This window comes from Diceros bicornis, chromosome 4, assembly GCF_020826845.1.
Source record: "Diceros bicornis minor isolate mBicDic1 chromosome 4, mDicBic1.mat.cur, whole genome shotgun sequence".
Lineage (NCBI taxonomy): Eukaryota > Metazoa > Chordata > Mammalia > Perissodactyla > Rhinocerotidae > Diceros > Diceros bicornis.
Window position 1 is genome coordinate 56,822,657 of NC_080743.1, and position 20,604 is coordinate 56,843,260.

Here is a 20,604-nt window from a genome sequence, read left to right on the forward strand (position 1 = left end):
AATTTAAGCCGACTAGTTCCATTCTCAACCCATAACGAGAATTCGCCTGCCTCTCTGTTTGCCTGTCTTTCATTTACTGTCTTGTGTTATCTATGCATGTGTCTACATTATCTCTAGAATAAAAGCTTTGAAACATGAGGTAGGGTGCTTATTGCTTCTTGTATCTCCCATACAGTAGGTACTTAATAAATATCAAATCATAGAATCATACTCATAGACACAACATGTACCAGGAAAAGAAATAGAGTGGGAATAAAAGGGGAACATTAAATTTCTGGGATCCTGACCTTGAACTGGCTGGATTTGTAAATCTAGTGGGAGCACAGGACAGCTCAGGAGCCTCAAGAAGGCTCACTTTAGGGGATGAGAAAAGCTAGATGCTGATCTCCTCCACTGAAAGTGCCAATCCTGGTGGAACAGATCACTGACACCATCCTAAAGGAGATGAAATTCATTGTACTGACACTGGCTGGACCTAGAGACTTCTGTGGGCAATTATTATGAGGAGTGGTCTGGCAGAGTTGGAGAGGAAGCAGGGAAGCTTAGTTCACCCAGGGCAGAGCCTCCAGAAAGAACCCTCAGCCCTTAGGTAGGGGCAACAGGGTTTGGGTAGTTGTTAGTTAACCTCAGGGAAATGCATTTGTGATGTGTGAGGTCTTGGGAGCACAGGTTTATATGATGCCAGTCTGGGTGGGGAAAAGGTATGTTGAGATCAGAGGTACTTTGCCCTCCCACTAATGCTTAGTGTATGTGAAGCCTTTCTGAAGTAGTTAGGATTATTTCTGATGCCTGAGGGAAGGAGAAGAGGAAGAGAAGGAAGAAGAAAAAGAGAGAGAGGAGGGAGAAGGAAGTGAGGGAAGAAGGAGTATGATCTCCAAAGCCCCATAAATCGGATGCTGTCTCTCCAGGGTCCAGTTCTAATGGGGTGAGATAGGCTTCATACCATTTTCTCACCTTCTGTTTCACTCATGAGGACTTTTCTTTCCCTTCATCCAAACCGCATGTCAAAGCCTACCTCCTCCTGGGTGCATTCCCAGATGAAGCAAGCCAGCCCTGGTAATCCTGTCCTGCTGGATTTGGGGCTCCAACAGCTGTTCCTCTTCTGGCCTTGTCCTGTTTTCCACGCTGGTTAGGTACTTATCCCTCATCCTACACCCCAACCCTGCTTACCTTTGTTTTATATATGATTTGAAGTCTTTAGGGACTGCTCCTATAATCAGAATATCTCTTGTAATTGCTCATCTTTTTCATTTATTCCACTGTTTCCTGAGTCCCTACTGTGTGTCAGGCATTGGGAACAGAGAGGCAGGCAAGACACTGTCCCTTACATCAAGGAGTTTCATCAGTACCTTTTTACTTAGCTGTGCATGTCAGCAGCAGTTCTGAGAGGGAAGCATCCAAAGACGAGGAACTATATTTAGATGAGAGTGTTCCTACTCTAAGCACAGCTAACATGTGCTCATATTAATATTCATGAAACATGAAGGAAACCTTTTCACTCCGTAGAAAGCTTTTCCATGAGGTCCCTTGATAACTACATAAACAGCTCTCCTTTTGCATTTAAGAAACGGCAGGGTTTATGAATATTTTCTTCTCCATAGTATTCTCAGCCTGTCCTATAAGGTGAGGTCCACCCACAGATTTCTCTGTACTATTTATAAAAGGGTGTTCACAAAGGCCTTAGGTAAGGATGGTGAACACACGTAGTCAAGCTCTGATCCACAAAACAAAAAGGAGTGGGATTTTATTTTCTTCCTATTTTTTGTTTTCCAAAGACATAAAGTCTATTCTAATGGCACATAGATTGTTTCATTCAACAAACATTAATGAGCATCATCTTTACGTCAGGGACAGTATCAGGCCCCAGGAATGCAGAAGTGATAAAGACAAGGTCCTTGTCATCAAGAGACTGTTTAATAGAGGAGATAGGACAAGTATTTAGGTCACTTTGACGTTGAGCAGCTATAAAGGATGTGAGAGGTGTCTATGAAGTTCAGAAGATGAAAGACTTGGATGTGGCTGGGAGACCAGGCAAGTCGCCATGGAAGTTATGGCATTGAGCTGGATGATGAAAGTCATGGATGATGGGTCAGGGGTGGACAAGAAGGGTCTTCTTCATATTTGGGTGGTATTGAACTTGACCCTCTCCCTCCAATCTTAGATAGAACTCAACAGCTGTCGTATCCTTGATCAGCCCCCAAGAATGTAATCTAGACTTAGTCAGTATATCCACCTTCACTTAGGCCATCTGAAGGCTCCAGCCTTCTGATCCCTCACTCACATGGGAATCCCTTTGGTTCACATCCCAGCTGTGTGTAGCTGAGGAATCTAGCCCTGGGAATTATGAAACATCTGGATAAATAATCCACTCCATGGCTGCCTTCCAATAACATGTAGCCTGGAGGCTTCACTTGGAGGATATATACAAGGCCTCTTCCTTTCCGGCCCCACAAGGCCTCCAGATTCCTGCGGGGATGACTTGTCTACCTGTCTTCCTCTAGGGTGAGGCTACTTCTGGGTAGGGAGACACTTGGATATCCCTCACTTAGATGCAGCTAAGGCAGTCCTGATCTCCCCGCTTGTCTCTTCCCAGGGAGTAGATAAGCCAAGTAGGAGAGGTGTGGGGCAGGCAGAAGGGAATGGAAGTGGGTCCTTGCAAAAGACCTCAAATGATCTAACACGGGAGAAAGCCATAGAAGTTGGGGAGCCGGAGAAGCAGAGAAGATATGTGCAGGCTTAGAAATCTCAAGGCAAAATAAGACTGAGTGAAGAAATAGCAGAGACTTGGTTCTCCTTTAAGCTTGACCATGGTGGACACTGGCCTGGGAAAAGTGGACTATCAGCTCAACTAAGTTGTAGTTTGTTTTTCTTGTTTAAGAAGAGTAAGTTATTAGCTTGGCTGTTGGCGAGTGGGTCCCCTGGGAGTTCCCACCATGATTTACTCCCCAAATATTTAGCCCTTTCAAATCCATTTTGCACCCTCCTGGGATGAATTTTAACAGGTTGTGAATGCTAGGGTCCATTTTGACAGCTCCAGCCCATGGAGGAGAGAAAAAGATATCCAAAGCCTTGACCTAACTGATTGCTGTTTTTTCTTCCAGCTTCTACCTGCTAGCCCAGTGATGTCACAGCAGAAACAGAAACATTGGGAGCCTCCAAGTGCTCCCCACTGCTCCCCTCTCCAGTACCCAAACCCCTCCCTGGCTTCCTGCTCTGCTCCTTGCTGTGCTCCCACTTCGGGAGGCTGTGGTTCTGGCTCTCAAAGGCCCCGGGATCAGAGCCCAGCCAGCCCTCGGAGGACTCGCCGAAAGCCCCGCTGCATCAGTGGTGGCACGACCTACCACATCAAAGAGGAGGAATGTTAAGGTGACCGGCCCAGAGGAAAGCAGCACAGATACAGTTGCTCTATCCCCACTCAGGTCTTGTGCACTTATTCCACTCGGAAGCTCAGGTCTTTTCCCTCTCATTTGGGCTGAGACACACTTCCTGGGCCCCCAGCACTTAAGAGGAGAGAACTAGGTTAAGCTGCACTTCTGCTTCTGTCTTCCACCCACCCCTTCAGCTCAGCAACTGCACAGCTGCTTCCTTTGGAGCCGTGGCTACTGTGAACACTCGAAATGTCTGCTTGGATGTGCTGAGACCTCCGTGGGTGGATGCTGCCTCTTCTTTCCTCCTAAGACAGCTGACAACACTTCAAAGTGATAGATGGTTTGAGATTTATGTCTGAGTTCTCAGCATCCTCACAGTCATCAACCTATGTCATTGCATGATCCTAGCACTGAAGGCTTCAATGTAATAAACATATGTTGAAAATAAGTAAATAAATAAATATATTGAGCCGCTACTGTGTACTGAGCTCTGTGTTCACAGACTTAAGTAGGAAACTTGTCTCTACTCTAGAAAAGCTTACAATCTAGTGGGAGAAGCAATGTAGACTCAAGACTGAAATATGTGGACTAATAAGTATAATTTTAAGCTGATTCACATACTTATTTTTTTTTCTCATTTTGTGCCCAAATGAACTTAGAGGAGAAAGAAAAGTACAAAAGGTCAAGGACAGCAGGGAGAGACTCATCCTGATGGTGTGGATCAAAGGCGGTTTCTCTGGAACACAGAAAGCATGCCACTTGAGGGGAGGAGAATGGGCTTCCTGGGGAGGTAGCCTTTAAACAGGGCCTTTAAAGAGAAGCCGACTTTGGTGCTGGGAGTGGAATGAAGGGGAAGAATCCTTCAGGTAGAAGATACAGCATAAATGAAGTGAGGTACTTGCCAATGGCATGAATTTTAATTTGGCTGGATTGCCAGGTGTGAGATGATAATGTGGGACGTTCATAAGCCCAATTCCTTATGAGAACTCGAATCAGATGAGTTTACTGAACTGAAGGTATAAAACTCCAGCTACCGAAGGATTGTACCTCTGGAAATAGTCTGGGCCCAAGCTCAGGGTCTATCTGCCTGGGGTCGGGGGGACCTGAGGTAAAGTATAGGGGCCTAGAGCGCTTGAGGTTCAATTAGGTTGCCTATCAATATAAGTGCAAGGTAAAAATTTTGGCTAATTCCCATTTTCTGGGGGACACTGAAAATATTTTTTTTAACCAAGTACCCAACGAAGTAGATTATATTGCCCAGGATCAGAAGAGAGTATCAGCCTTTCTGTCATTTCCAATACACAGGATGTCTATTTTCAGAGCTTACCAATCTTCCTGATTGCTAGGACTTCATTTTGCCTCTGTTAAGATACATCTATATATAGGCATATAGATATAGCATAATTATATATAATTATAATTTTAAATGTGTAGTTTTTCTCATTAAACAAATGATGCATACTTGTATAAAGATATATTCATATAGATAAACATGAGGAAGATGATTAAGACCAACCAAAAATCTTATTACCTAAAAATAATCACTACAAATAATTTCATAGATATATTTCCAAACTTTATAAAAATCACAAAATGGGATTATTTCAAAATATTTTATAACCTGCTTTTTCACTTAACAACATAATTGTCAGTACTCTTCCATGCTAATAAAGATTGGTCAACACTGTTATACTCTATCGTGTGAACACACCATGATTCGTGTAGCTAGTTCCCTGATATTGGGCACTTACATTGCTTCCAGTTTTTGCTGTCTAAACAACAGCAAAATAAACATTCTCATTGTTCATTATTTTTAGTAATTTTCCTAAGGTAAATTCTTAGAATTGGAGTTCTAGAATTGTCAAAGACTACAAAGATTTTTTTTCAGACTCTCCAGGAAGATAGCATGTTGGGAGCAATTAAATTCCTCATTTAAGAAAATCATTTGGAGGAAAAGGATTTCTTTTGTTCAAGAGCAAATTGAGTACTAAGTTAAAAAATTACCCTAGCTAAAGGAAAAATCCACTTTGTGAAAGGAAACATTTTCTGAGAAACTTAAGTATCTACCTATTTTACTGTCATGAAATCTATACTTTTTAAAAAAAGAGTAGATATTTTCTCCTTCTGAGAGAAAAGGATGCTTTATATTGTATAAAGCATGTCTTATGAATTTTGATACACCATTGCTTGAACTTCCCTATTTAGCTGATAGGTTTTTAAATATCCTTGATTTAGATGTTCAGTTATATTTGTGTAAGAGATTTCTGGAAAAAAATCTCATTTTTCCTTAAGAAAAAAGAAAAATATAAATGTTTGATTGATTGTGTAAAGCTTAGTGTCTAAGAACATCTTTTTTCCTATTTTTTCTTTCTGCTCTTTATTGAAAACAGATATTCACCAAACAACGATTAAAAAAAAAGTTTGGACAGAAACAAATTTTCTCTTACAAGAGTACTGTGTAATTTTTGGGCCTATTCAGATTGCGTTAGTCAGTGCTCAGATTCCCTGTGCTAATTGCTCAACTTGTATTTTATTGCATAGATACACGGCCTAGTCTGTATCAAATTGACTTCAAAATTACTATATTGAAAATAAACTAGTCACTTGATCATTGTTTTTCTTCATAAAGGTCTATGTTTGGCATTTTCACATTTTCTAAGTATGTCTTACATCAGAAATGTCAATATTACAAATGTCTTCTTAGTGTGGCTCTAGTATGGCTTCATTTTAATATTGTACATACATTGTACCTTTGTTTTATGGTGATCAATGAAGGGGAAGAAGACTATCCTCTACTCACTCTGGGTCTTTTCTGGCTGGGCTACAAACTAAATTGACATGAGACTGACTAGCAGGCAAAAATCAAACAAAGATTTATAACATGTATACATGGGAGAAACAAGGGAAACTGAGTCTCTGAAAAAACGGCGGAGGTTTTCACCTTAAATAGCATATTCAGGTAGACAAAGGAGGATGTTGGCGGTGTGGGTGTCAGCCATGGGAGCCCACCAGAAGGAATAGCAATCAAGAGTATACAGATTTAAGTCCTCGCCTTCCACACTGATAAGAGTGTGCTAATAAGAGTTTCTAGAGATAAGGTCATCCCCCCTTCTTCCTGGTACAGAGAGGGAGATACCTTTACAAATGGAGATTTCCATTATAGATGTAAATGTTTGATAAACAGAACTTTGCTAAGAATGGGCTTAGCAAGCACTATCCCAGTCTATCCGTACCTAGAGTTAAATTAGTTTAGGCAGTTGATGGGGGAGGTCAAATGTCCATCAGAGAAAATAATCAAGGTAAAGAGACATATTTTGAGGTGGCCAATTTTGATCTCCCACATCAATAATGAAAAATGTAGACTTTGAATTTGGGGAAAATATCCTACATACAACATCTTAAATGTTTACAGGAACAGCAAAAATAGATAAGTGGCACAATCATTTTTCTTTAGAATATATCTAACTTTATGCTTTTAATGAATGTTAATTATTTACACATTTTTAACATTTTCTAATTAGAAAAATTTTATTTTGACAGAGCATTTGATATTTAATGTGCTCTTTTATCTAATTTTTAAAAAAATGTTAAATGTAGTATTGTATGAATTAAACAAAGAACATCTACATTAAAAAGAAAGAAAGTTGCTATATCTTTAAAAGAGCTCTCCCAGGGACTTTGAAAGACCTGTGGGTCAAGGTTTCAACAGAGCTTTCTCCTCTCTTAACAGGTCTCAATTCCAGCCTTCCAGCAAACAAGTCCTGGCACCGGAACTGAAGCCGAGCCCAGTGATCTCATGCCAGGTCAGCCCCTGCCTCAGAGTGCCCAGCTCTTCCAGGGTCTCCAGTCAGGACATATGTGACTCTCATCAGCCTGGCCTCAGTGTCAACCTCTAGTAAGGCTGGCCTAGCCAACCCCCTAAGTCTATTGCATTTTCAACAGCTCATAGTGTACAATGTCTGACAGACCACATTTTGTTACTAGATATTATATACTTCATGATATAGCACACATAGTAATAAAAAAGTCATTGATTTTACTTATTTCTGTAAAGTGTCACAAATAAAATATTAAAATAAAATCATCTTAAGGTGAAAGAAACTATGTGGTGCTAATTTCCTGTCTTATTTACTGGGAAGTTAAGAAATACTGCCTAAACTTGGCAGGTGAAGAAATTTAAAGTTATAGAGGTAGCCAAGAGAAGCATGAAAAATAAAACCATGTCTAAATAAGGAGGAGGGAGAGAGGGGATGATGAACGTGAGCTCAATCTGTTGTGTTTCATTTGAAGAGTAAGTAGAGATGTCTGAAATGAAGCAGAGATATAAAAGTATAGACAGAGAGTGAGACAGTTTTTTCATGTTACAACCTATTGGATCACCTGATTTTTAATTTTTATGAAAATGTATTACTTTATTCTAAAAATAGATAAAATCATACCCTGTTTTTATGTACATCTGCCATAGCCCTAGGTCAATCCTCCCTTAACAGAGTGGGTATAAGTTCAGACTCCTATCAGATGAAACCCGTTTCAAATCTTTGAAAACTCTGTGATCTTTTCAGATTTGTGTGCCTTTCTGTGCCTCGGTTTTTCATCTAAATATTAGGTAAAATAATAGTATCTTCCTCATGAGACTGTGGAGAGAATTATAGATATCATGGGTGACATATTTAGTACATATTTAGTTTAATATATGTTAACTGTAACTTACATTTGAGGTGTGCTCTATTTTTTTAAATAAACTTTTTTTTTTTTGTGAGGAGATCAGCCCTGTGCTAACATCTGCCAATCCTCCTCTCTTTTTTTGCTGAGGAAGACGGCCCTGGGCTAACATCTGTGCCCATCTTCCTCCACTTTATATGGGACGCCGCCACAGCATGGCTTGCCAAGCAGTGCGTCGGTGCGCGCCCAGGATCCGAACCAGCGAACCACGGGCCGCCGCAGCGGAGCGCGCGCACTTAACCGCTTGCGCCACCGGGCAGGCCCCTAAATAAACTTTTTATTTAGAATAGTTTCAGATTTACAGAAAAGTTGCAAAGATATTACAGAGAATTTCCCACATTCTCTGCATCCAGTTTCCCTGTTGTTCAGATCTTTCATTAGTATGGTTTATTTGTTACAATTAATAAATCAATATTTATACATTATTATTAACTAATGTTCATACCTATACTTTATTCAGATTTCCTTAATTTTTACCTAATGTGTTTTTTTTGTTCCTGAATCCCATCCAGGACACCACATTACATTCAGTCTCTTGTTGACTGTGATAGCTTCTTAGATTTACCTTGTTTTTGATGACCTTGACAGTTTTGAGGAGTACTGGTCAGGTATTTTGTCAAATTTCTCTCAACTGGTATTTGTCTGGTGTTTTTCCTGATGATTGGATGGGATTATGGATTTTTAGGAGGAGGATCATAGGCATAAAGTGCCATTCTCAGCCTATCATATCAAGGGGGCACACTATCAACATGACATCACTGTTGATACTGCCCTTGATCATCTGGCTGACGTAGTGTTTGTCTCCACTGTAAAGTTAATCTTTTTCTTTATCTTTCCATACTTCTTTCTTTGGAAGAACGTCACTATGTGCAACCAAGGGTTAGGAAGTTATGCTCTACCTCCTTAAGGGGGGAGTATCGACATAAATAATTTGGAATTCTGTATGAGAGATTTGTTTGCCTCTATATTTTTTAACTTATTCTATCATTTATTTACATCACTATGGACTCATGGATATTGGATATCTATTTATGTTATATTTTGGGTTATAATCCAATGTCACCTTCTTGAGTTTATTGTTCATATTGTTCTAGCTTTGGGAATTCTTTCAGGTCAGCTCCTGTGTCCCTTTGGCATCACCCCATCAGATTCTTTTTTGAGCATTTCCTTGCTTTCTGGCACTGTAAGATGCTTCAGGCTCATTTTGCATATTCTCTGTCCCACACCTCGATTCAGCCATTTGTCTAGTGAGCCCTGGTTTCTTTTGTTGGAAAGTTGTATTATAAACCAAGATCTGGGTGCTGGTTGTGCTCATTGCTAATGGGGTGTCATTGCTTCTAGGCCTTCTCAATGGACAGAGCTTGGAAATATACATGTGCATACTAACCAGCATATACACATCTACTATAAATATCTCAATAATTATCCGTCTGTATCTGTATTAGGCTAAACATGAGTTCATACTGATGTCTTCAACTCTAACAGTATCATATGGTTTATTCTAGCTTCTTTCTTTGCTTATCTGTAAGCTCCCACTCCAACAGTGAGAAATATGCTTCTCTCCATCTGCCACACATTCACTTATTTGTTCAATACCAGTATGCATGTATGGTGTATTCTATTTTGAAAAATAAATTATGAAATGTCCAGGAGTCAGTGTATGCTGTGTGAGCAATTGTTTTCTTGCTTCTGGAGTCTTCATAGACTATTGATTGAACAGGAAAGAATGAATGAGTCAGTATTTGAAGCTGGGTCAAGGCAAAGACAGCATCCTGAAGATCAAGGGGCTGAACTGAAATGGACTGTCACTCCATGAGGACCTCCACCCACCAGAAATCGTCTACCAAACATAGACTTTGCTCAGCTTCCTCATCCTGCCATCCCACTTTAGCAGACCCACTTCCAGGGAGCAAGTTTCCATCATATGATTTGGGCACAAAGGGTGAGGTCATGGACACCTTGTGTGGGGCTGTGGGCGTGAGAAAGCCTCACTCCGTACCCAGGCATAGGTTAGAACCAGTGTGGATTCTCCCTATGAACCAGGCAGGAGAGGGCATATCATCTCAGTCTCAAAACTACAGCTAGGGAGTCAGAAAGCAGTAGGGGTTAGCCTGTGGGTAGATAAAAGTGCCCAAATATTCAATTTGGGACCCACATAGTTACTATACCTCAGACTAATGATTAGCTCTGAACTTCCTAGAAGATAGACTATAAAGAGACACATGATCTAATATATATAATCTTCAAGGGAAGGATTGCCCTTCCTAACAATGGATTCTAAAAGAAATTGTTTGTGATGACCAACGATACACTTAACAACACTCTTAGAAAAAAGTCATAGATGGATGACAAACCACTATTGTTTTGCCTCCCATTGAAAAAAAAAGCATGTCGCATTAAAACAAAATGCTGCTTATAATACGGCAGAGAGGGCTAACCAAGAGTATAACGAAGCAAACAAGCAGATGCCTAAAAACAGAAGGTCTCACAGGTGTAGTCATAGCTTGCCTCACAAGGGGTGTAATTCACTCATCTGTGAAATGTGGACAATAAAAATATCCTCAGCCTTCATTCTAGTGTGAAGTGATGCTTGAATAAGATAAAGGGGCCTGGATAAATGTATTTCTTACTGCTGCATTCACCACCCTGCTCAGGCGTCATCTAACACCTAACGAGTACAGGATCCCCTTTTCTGTCTCCATCTCACACACACACACACAGTCTAATTCCTAGACTTCTCTCTCTATAGCAGCTCAGCCAGTCCTCTCAAGTATAGTTTCTCACTGATCCCAATTCTCCTCTCCTGCGCTTCAATAAGCCCTTCCTACAAGGACCTATAGGTGTCTCCATTCTTCTCCTTCTGATTGTAGGTCCTGGAATTTCTACCCTTATCTCTGACAGGTTCTCTCTGTCCTTCTTTGATGGCCAGAGGAATAGAGGTGATTGACACATCCTGAACCCCATGCAAACTCAGTCCCTGCCTGGATCAAGCACTAACCCTACTCATTTCTCTAGTGCCCAGTTAGTTTGCTCTCACAGCCTAAAGGTGAATGAATTTTTAGAGAACCTTCCCCAGAATAGCTTTATATAATAACTCCGATAAATGTGAACCATTTCTCAAATATATGACTCCATTCAACCTTGAATCTTTGCCTAATCCATTTCAATATCCATTGTCACAGCTACAACTCCAACATATGCATGACTCATGGGGATTTTTGTAGGAGATGGTGGTGGTCCTGGTGGGTGGGCTGGGAAGAGTACTGTGAAACTAGCATTTCCCAGTCACTGACATGTTTTCTTGGCATTCATTGGCATTTAAAAATATTTGGAGAAAGAAAAATATAGATCCTCATTACTGAAGGACACTGAACTAGCCAAATAATGATAATCAATAACAACAATAAAACAAAGAGTAACAGTAACGATCTGTATTTATATAGAGCTTACTCTGTACAAGCACTCTTCTAATCACTGCACACATATTACTCATTTAATCCTCACAACAGCTCTGTGAAGTAGCTGGAATCTTTATTACCTTTTTACAGATCAGCAGTCAAGGCACAGAGAAGATAAGTGACAAGCCTAACGTTGTACAACTAATAAGTGTTGGAACCTGGATTTGAAGGTAGGTGACCCGAGTGTAGACACAAGACACTTCACCACTATGCTGTGCTCCCAAGAGGACGCTGCTGGAATAACCATGCTCTTGTTACTGGTGTCCCGTCTCCTCCTCTGCCCACCCCCAAGCATAAACACTGATTGGAAATCAACTGACCTCAGGTTTAGTGCTGATTCTGCCACGGTTTTAACTCTGAATTGCATAAGATGACTTATCTGAACTGTCAATTGTCATTTGTGAAATGAAGGCATGCATCCAAGCCAAATGACATATTTTATTGGTAATTAATTCACTCATTCAACCAATAAATAAGTACTGACTATATGTCAAGAACTGCTTTTTTGAGATATTATCAGTATTTCTTTATCTGATTCCATGCATTTATTACAGAAAAATTTCTAAAAATGACAACCGTCTGAAAAGAAATGGACTGCCTTGTGGGATACTGAGTTCTCCAACTGAAAGCATTTCATTTTAGGCCAGAAAGCTCATCATTAGGCTTGTGGGAGTGGTGGGTGAGATGTAAGCATCTGTAGAAAACTGCACTAGACACTAAGACCCTCCAGGGCTGAATGATGTTGTGCATTGCCTGTACTCCCTACTTCTTTCAATTGTCTATGAAGATCCCTGGAGGAGCTTGGAGGAAGGTAGCAGGATGCATGGAAATGTTACCAGAATGTTCTGTGGGCTGGCTATTGTTCTGTGGTACTGCCGGAACACCCTAGGATGATGTTTCCCAAACTAGCAGAATCACCTGGGGAATATTCAAACTATGCAAATGCTTAGGACCCACTCTTTGGAGATTATGACTGAATAGGTCTTACTTGCGGACCAGGAATCTGCATTTTAAAAGTGCTTTCCAGATGGCTCATATGCACTGTCAGGTTTGGAGTCCCTGATCTATAATAGCACCAAGGGCAAGACTGAAAAAGCAGTTTCCTTGCTTCATGTAATTCCTTGCTTAGTTGGCCATATTGCTCTGGAATCTAGAGACTGTGTGATCTACACTTGCTTTCAAACTCTCAAATACTAGTTTTTCCATATGCAGTAATACCCAACTCACAGGGTTGTTAAGAGGAGAAAATAAAACATGTGAAATGTCATACAAATGTGGGGGGTTGTGGGGGACTTGCCTAAGGCTTCTTAATGCCTGCCCCCTATACTCGTGTTTTATAGTACTGGCCTTCCTAAGATAACACTACTGATCCAACTGGAACCAGGTTTTATGGTGAAGGGTAGTGGTAAAAGGGTTTCACTGGCCCTATCTTTCTTTTAAGATGTGTTAATTGCAGGACGAAGGACACAGCCTACTAGGTTATCTCCTTTTGGTCCAGTGGAGAGAATGATTGTGAGGTCATTAGCTTGGCAGTTTTGATGAACCAGAGATGTTATCAGTACCGCTATCTCTAAGAATGGGAGGATGATGGAGCCAAAGGTCTGTTCTGCTCACCTTGTTGGAGAGAACCCACTTCTAACATCAGAAGAGAGGGATGAAGTTGCACAAGAGTAAATAAGCTCTGTCATTATAGGCTGTGGGGTTTTCTATCTTGGAAGATTTAGGAATATCTTGGGATCATTGCCTGGAGGAAAAGGATAGGAAGTTGACTTCTTTTCGTCCCTTCCTATTTTAGGACTAAGGGGCACCATTTGATGGTGACATTTGTAAATATAAGACCCAGCAGGTCTGTTTTAGCTATTGCCCCACTCATCCATGTCACCTGAGGGGCCAGGGTGGAGCCTGGGATTGAAAGAGGGGATCCCTACATTTGTTACATAGGACAAGGATCATCACAACTATGAAAGATGATAAATCAGGAGGTCACCCAGGTTCTAATATGATTGAGCAGCCCCAAGCACAGAGCTCTTATCATTATCTCAGAGATCAAGATATAAACAACACTCATTTTACAATTTAAGACACTGAGGCCTAGAACAGACAAGTGATCCATATCTGGTCAGTGTCAGGACTGGGCCTGTGCTCCAGGGATGACCTGCTACTTCAATCCAAGGGAGTTTTCTGCAGTTGGAGGTATTAGAGAAAAGAGGGGCCGTAATGCTGGTACTAGATGATATTGGCGTGTGTCCCCCAATCCTTCAAGAATAGGACTCAGAAGCTGGGGAATACCTGGGACTACAATAATAATGATAAGGCTTATATTGTAACTACAGCTTACAAAACACTTACTGAATGCTGGGCACAGTGTTGGTTTCTTTGTTCATAATATTTCTTTTAACCACAATATTACACATGGCAGGCCTGTGTCTCTAGCTCACACTATACAGACTAGGGATGGTGATTGGCTTTGAGGCCATGTCATAGAAGTGATGGAAATGTGTTTTGCTGAGTAGGTCTTGTCCCTTTCATCTATCCACTAATTGGGATGGGCTCAGACCCTCGAGGCCAGGTCAATGAACACAGGTCATGACTGTTCCCTCTACCCCAAGAGAAGCACAAGCAGCATCAGTCCTTCAGTGACCGAGGTAAGGCTCCCATTGCCCTTGGGAGGGCCATGAATCCTCTCCCAGAGCTGTTTGCCTGAGTCAGACCCACATGTCTGCCTGCCCACTGGGATTCTGGCCCATAGGAAGACTGTTCAAAGGTCTGACTGCTTAAGCAGAAGGAAGATCCTTGTTTTCCTTTCTTTCATCACTTGGCAATTAGCTTGATAAGAATCTCATGCATGCCAATGCTGGCCTGACTGGTACCTCATCCTTGTATTAAGGGGCACACCTAAGACAAGCAGGAATCTATGGCGTGCTTGAATCTTCAGGCAGGCAGGTAGTGAGGAAGTGTTTGAGTGGATGATAGCAGAGCCCAGGAATGCATGAGCTGTGCCCATATAGTCCTCGGCCAAGTAAAGACCCCCCAATCACCTTTCAACCAGTCCCTTTCTCAAGCTCATTAACAAAGAGCTTGCACAAGTCTAGCTCTGATCCTCACATCAAACTCATAGCCTGGCCATTCAACACAGACTTGAGCTTCTTAAGTAACAAATCAAGGCATCTAAGGCCCCCTGACCCCAGTAATCTTTCTAAAATGTAAATCTCATCATGTCCCTCCCTTGCTTAAATGGTCAATGATTGTCTCTGGTCAAACTTTTTTAAGCAGTATGATCCTATTTTAAAATTAAATCAAATGTATATCTCCCATATATAAAGCAGGTAAAGGTATAATGACTCTGCAGTAGAAATTAAGGGGAAGGTCCAGATTATCATCTGCTCACAATCCCCCTCCCAGGCAGCTCAAATAGTCAAGAATGGAGGATTGATGGTATTTAAAAATGTGACTCAGAGTTTTTGGGAACCCCCATATAGGTAGGATGATATGAGGGAAAAGAAGGAAATTAAAATATATTTTCAACCTACTATCTGTCAGATGTTATTTGCATTATCACAGTACAATAGCTCTATGAGTTTCTTATTGTTAGTCCCATTCTACAGATTAAAAAAAAGAAGATGAAGCTCAAGAAACATTAAAAAACATACCCATGGTTCAAATGCCACTGCCCCAATTCCAATACCCATCTTCTTCCAGCTTCTATGCTGCATAAAGACACGAAGCTGGTACAACAGACAGTGGTAGAGGCATGGAGGGAGGGCTGGGAGTGCCCAGTGCTGAGCAACTCCTACTGTCTGGAGGTGCAGCTCTTGGAAGAGGTCATGTTTGAACACTAACTAGCAACAGGGTTCCAAGGAATATAACTCGGAAGCCATTCATCTGTAGGCTAAAACACACAACCTGGCGAGTAAAGGTCTTCATGTTCTGGGCCCTTCCTTCTTTTCTGTCCAGCTAGTGTCTCATTTCTTGCTCTTATCCAATATTATGGCCACTCTATTTCCAGGAAAAATCAAGCTCTTTCACATCTCTGTGTATGTGCATGTGTTCTTCTTCTCTCTGTCTAGAGTGCCAGTTGCCCCTCACCCCCTGACCAACTCCCACTGTTTTTGAGCCTCAGTCTTTTTTTATCTGCAAAATGGGATTAACAATAAGAAACTCATAGAGCTATCATGCTGTGAGAATGTAAATAACATGTTTGATATGATGGGTGGTTGAGAGTAAATTTTAATTCCCTGCCTTTCCCTCATATCATCCCACTTGTACCATTCCTTAAAGGCAAAGAACTATCTTAATCTTCTTTGAATTCTCAAAACCTTGCACAAAGCAGGCACTCAGCAAACAAATTAATGTCCTTAAAGTGATATTTGCAAAGTTACTATAAGAAAGGAGTTTCTGCTGGGACAAATAATTTTTCATTATTGAACCAATAGTTCACTGATGGTATTGGATCAATACAATAGAATAATGTTTTCCAACCTTTTAAAATTATTTGTACTATTTTAGTGGGGGCCATTGCATGGTCATATGTTAGTGGTGGTCATATGCAAGAAGCATAACATTGCCCATTCCCTACAGATCTGTGCTTCAATAGCTCATACTCTCAGCTAGGAGGGGCATGATTAGGCAAGATATATACACAAAACTCTATATATGTCACATATATACACAAAACTCTACTTTGGCACAACAAGGCAAAATGTCAAGTAAGTAATTTCCTCTAATAAGTGGGGTAAACTGAGTAGACTATATGGAGTTCCTCCCTCATAGTGTGATTTACCTTCAAATATTTCACATGCTCACACACTCACATGCCAGTCATTACCTCTCCCCTCTTCATCAAGTTTGCCACCACTCCCACCCCCAGATAAAATATCTTCAGGGAGAAGAAGTAACCAAGAAAGGCAGCACTTGGCCTGGTGTTAGCTCCTATATTTGCATTTATGCTCATAAGTGCGAATATAGACTTGAAAAGGTATTGAGATTATCTGGTCAGTCTCCTCTGGAACTCAGAGGGAGTATCAGAGGTGGGACCAGAGCCCTGACTTCCATTGCAAAGCTCTTGCTGCTGGCCAGTATCAATGACCCCATCCTGGGAGCAGCCTTCCACACCTGTCCCACGTGCCCACCGCTTACCTGGCCTCCCAAGGTACTCTCTCTCAAGGAGTGAAATGAGGGAGAACTTTGCCTCAACCACAGATCACTCATTAACTCATTGAACAAATATTTTGGGGCATTTACAAGATGTCAGGCACTGTGTAGGTGCTGGAGATAAAGAGTGAACAGTGAACACTGAGATTTCATTCTATCCAGGATGACAGATATTGAAAAATACATACAGGCATGGTGTTGTAAGACATACAGGATACCATGCGGGCATTTCATAGGAGACATAAGGATCCAGAGCAAAGGAGTAGGAATAGGTTTTAGAAAAGAAAAGCAGCCTCTCCTCCTCTAACACTGGAGGCCATAAAGGATGGCTGCAGGCATAAGCAGGCTTGAAGACTCAGTAGTGGGAAGCAGAAGTACTTACGTTTGACTACTGTACTTACAAGCTACTGTTTGCTCCATGAAGTGGAGGCAGTATCATCTATCTAGAGGCAGTGGTGAAGGTTCAGAAGGTTCCAGAGAGGAGAAAAGGCATGATGTGTGTGCGTAGTGAATACAGAGAAATATATGCAACTGCCAAGCAGTGTTTTGGGCCCAGCTGGGGTGGATGATCATGATTTTATGATGATACCAACCTGCCGAAGTGTTTTTTTTTTTTTTTAATTTTTGTTTTTATTGTTATAGCAGGTAAGGCATAGCAGGGAAGATTCAGCCAAGGTTAGGGTTTTGCCAGTCAAGTACGCTGACAAGCCAAAGGGTCAAGAAGGTTTGTTATATTGGCAAAAGACTGGTTGAAACAGTGGACTGAGGAAAGCAAACTGGGTGGGGAGTGGCATGAAGAATGAAGGGAGCTGGTGGGCAGGGAAAAAGTAGATTCCAGTAGACATAACCAAGCAAGTTGAAAAGAAGGGACTGTGATCAAAGAAAAGGATACCTGGATTCACAATCTTAGCGAGTTAGGAGACCTGGCTTCTAGTTCAGACTCTGCATAACTTTGAGCATCTCCTTTGTCCTCTATGCTCTTAGTTTCCTCATCTATGTGTGGAGTGTAAGTAGCAGCTAAAACCCTTTCCAACTTGGCCTTTCTGTGATGCTACATTGTTGGTCAACATATCAGGCACTTTGGGATCTGAATCAGATACACTGATCCCTCAGTAGTGACCCATGGGTGCTTAGATTACTGGTTCTAAACTTGTTGATAAAAAAGAAACTCCTGTGTATGCCCTGGGTTGATCCAATATTTGTGGCTTTAGATTTTCATCTCAGGCATGCTTTGGATTCCTCCAGAAACCCTACATTCAACCCCCAAGCTGTGCCATTGTAAACTCCCTTGTAAAGCATGATCTTCTTATCTTTATGGAAATACTTCCAGGGTTATGGAGGGGAGGGATGCTCTAGGGAGATACTCCTGAAGACCTAGTAGTGACCCAATATGACAAAGTGACAAAATGACAGAGCCAGTGGAGATGGGAAGTTGTCATCATAACCATCTAGTTGGAAACAGCTTTCATACCATTGTGGCTCATTCCCTCGAGCTGGGTGCAGGAAACGTATAAAAGGCCACAGATCATACTCTCTCCTTAGTTCATTTGACATATGCATCGCTTGCCTGAGGTTAGGAGAACAAGGTAAGTATCTTTACTAATCTGATGGCAGTTTGGGGATGGCTGGTACTGCCACATCTCAGCTGAATGGGACAAGCCACTCCAGGTTGGAGAGAATGGGAACTAACTGATAATTGCAAGAAGAGCAGGCTCTTGGAAATCATTGGAGTGGCTCAGAAGTAGCAACCCAGAATGGACGAATGTTAACCAGAGATTGGATGGGGGTGGGGGAAGCTAGTTTGTAGGACAAGAGATAACCACACAAGGCTAAAGAGTAAGACTAAAAGCAGAGCCTATGATGTAAGAAAGACAAAAGGGGAGATGATGACGACAGGTGGTGTAACCATGGACTCAGTCTAAATACATGGTTTCTGGAATGAATAAATTAGAGAATGTTGTAAAAACAATTTAAGACTTGGCAAACTACCTGGTGCCCTAAGTTGCTGCCTTTGAAGTCCAGAGTCGTGGGAGAACAACAACTGGTAGAAGAAGGTGTTACCAAATTCTAATTTACCTACTGCCTGATTTCTCCTATGCTGGGAAAGTAGGGCTGCTCTGCTGTAAAGGACTCCCTGAAGCCACAGACTCAATTATAGAACTTCAGACTGTAGAAAAATATTGATACAAATAAGGTTGATAGTCACTGGACTTTCAAAATATCTGCATTGCTTTTTAGAGTAACTGAACTTTTTCCAAGATGTCCTGCCAGCAAAACCAGCAGAAGTGCCAGCTCCCCGCCAAGTTCCTCCCCAAATGTCCACCTAAATGACCCCCTCAGGCCCCTCAGGTCCCTGCTCCCTGCCCTGCTCCTGCCCCCTCCTACTATGTCCCCAGTTGCTGTATTTCTGGCTTTGGAGGCTGCTGCTCTCTGGCATCTCACCAGTTCCCGTACATCTGCCTATGCCAGCCCAGCCTTCCAACTGCTGTGTGAGGGAGTCCTCTGGGTGTTCCAGTTGTTGCCATGGCCTTGGGGGCTGGAGGTGACCTGCAACTTTTGAGGATCCAAAGATCCACAGCCAAGGATCAGCCTAGAATTGACATCTTTCCTCACTCTAACCCTTGCTCTCCCCTCTCCTCCTGAACTAAACTACCTAGATGTGTAGGTGATGGATTTCTCTTTTTGCTGAGAACTTCAGACCTCCTGGACTTGGCTGTCATCCTATATCAAGGAGACCCAAAAGCTACAGAAACCCCTGCTTCCCAAAGCCTCATCAGTGTGCAAAAATAAAGCTTATCTTTCCTGGCACCCTGAACTTGTTGGTGTTTCTTGATTCTACCATGCTCAGCTTTCAGGACCTCCTGTTAACCTGGATTCTTCTTCAAGCAGACCCCATAATGCGCCAGGCAGATGGGAAATTCCCACTAAGGTGGACCCCAGGTCTGAGCAGTTGGAGAGGGCTCTGTAAAGGAAAGATCCAGAGGGGAGCAATAGGAGGATGTTCCCCTAATATCAGTGAGTCTGATCCACTGCTGCTACAGTTGCCACCATCACTGAGGTTTCTTCCTACCCATTAAGGTCACTCTGCTTCCCAGCCCCAGAATTTATCCTCCAGACCCTTCTGATTTGGAGGCATCTCATGCTTAGGAAGGAAATGGCACACGGATATTTGTAATTTTCAGATCTCCATTCAAAAAGCCATGACAATACTCTCCTTGAGCATATCCACCTGATAAGTCCCTCACTCCTCTTCACAGAGGAGCCAGGATCTACCCAGAAGTCCAGTTAGCATAATACCCCTAGGAGAATTTTTGCTATCTACTCTTGTGGTTTGTTTTCCTCTTCTATTCAAATGGCATGGGTTTGGAGGCAAGTTTTCAAAGCACTGTCCTTTCCAACCCAACAGTGGGGCATGGGCAATAACAATGTTTCTGCCCATCCTTCAGGACTATGGGGTTTAACCACAGTACGAGACACACTGGTACCTCTCAGGCTGGTGGGACCTCAGAAATTGCACATGATACACACCTTAGATTAACACCAAGCCAGAGCTATTAAAACATCTGGACTCGTGGTGGAGTGTGTCTCACACATGAATGCAATCCATTAGATGTGTTGTAGCAGAAGAGATATTGGTGGATCCTGCTCCTGGCCATCCTCTTGGACCAAAACAAAATAGTTAAAAGTGACAGTTGTTCAGGGGCATCCACGTCACTGAGAGCTTTGGGGGTTAGAAGAAGGTGGACCCAACCACCTTATTTACATCTCAATAAATACTCAGTCCAAGGTAGAGAACTTCTAGATCAGTGCATTTCAACCTCTGACAAAAGGAACAGTAGGAGTCCAGAGAGGGACTTCAGGGATTCTTGAGATGTCTTCAAGAGGAAAACTGTGTGTGTTTATTC

General features: G+C 41.9%; 2 protein-coding genes across 2 annotated transcripts; both read left to right on the top strand.

Annotated features, from left to right (window-relative positions):
- The first annotated feature begins 3,122 nt into the window (after window positions 1-3,122).
- On the top strand, window positions 3,123-15,387 carry LCE6A (late cornified envelope 6A). The gene is given in 2 exon segments (XM_058536397.1): window positions 3,123-3,366; window positions 15,248-15,387. Coding segments are annotated over 2 exon segments (384 nt in total).
- Window positions 15,388-18,958: 3,571 nt separating this feature from the next.
- Window positions 18,959-19,245, top strand: LCE7A (late cornified envelope 7A). Its single transcript, XM_058536408.1, is given in 2 exon segments — window positions 18,959-19,172; window positions 19,175-19,245. Coding segments are annotated over 2 exon segments (285 nt in total).
- The last annotated feature ends 1,359 nt before the right edge of the window (window positions 19,246-20,604 follow it).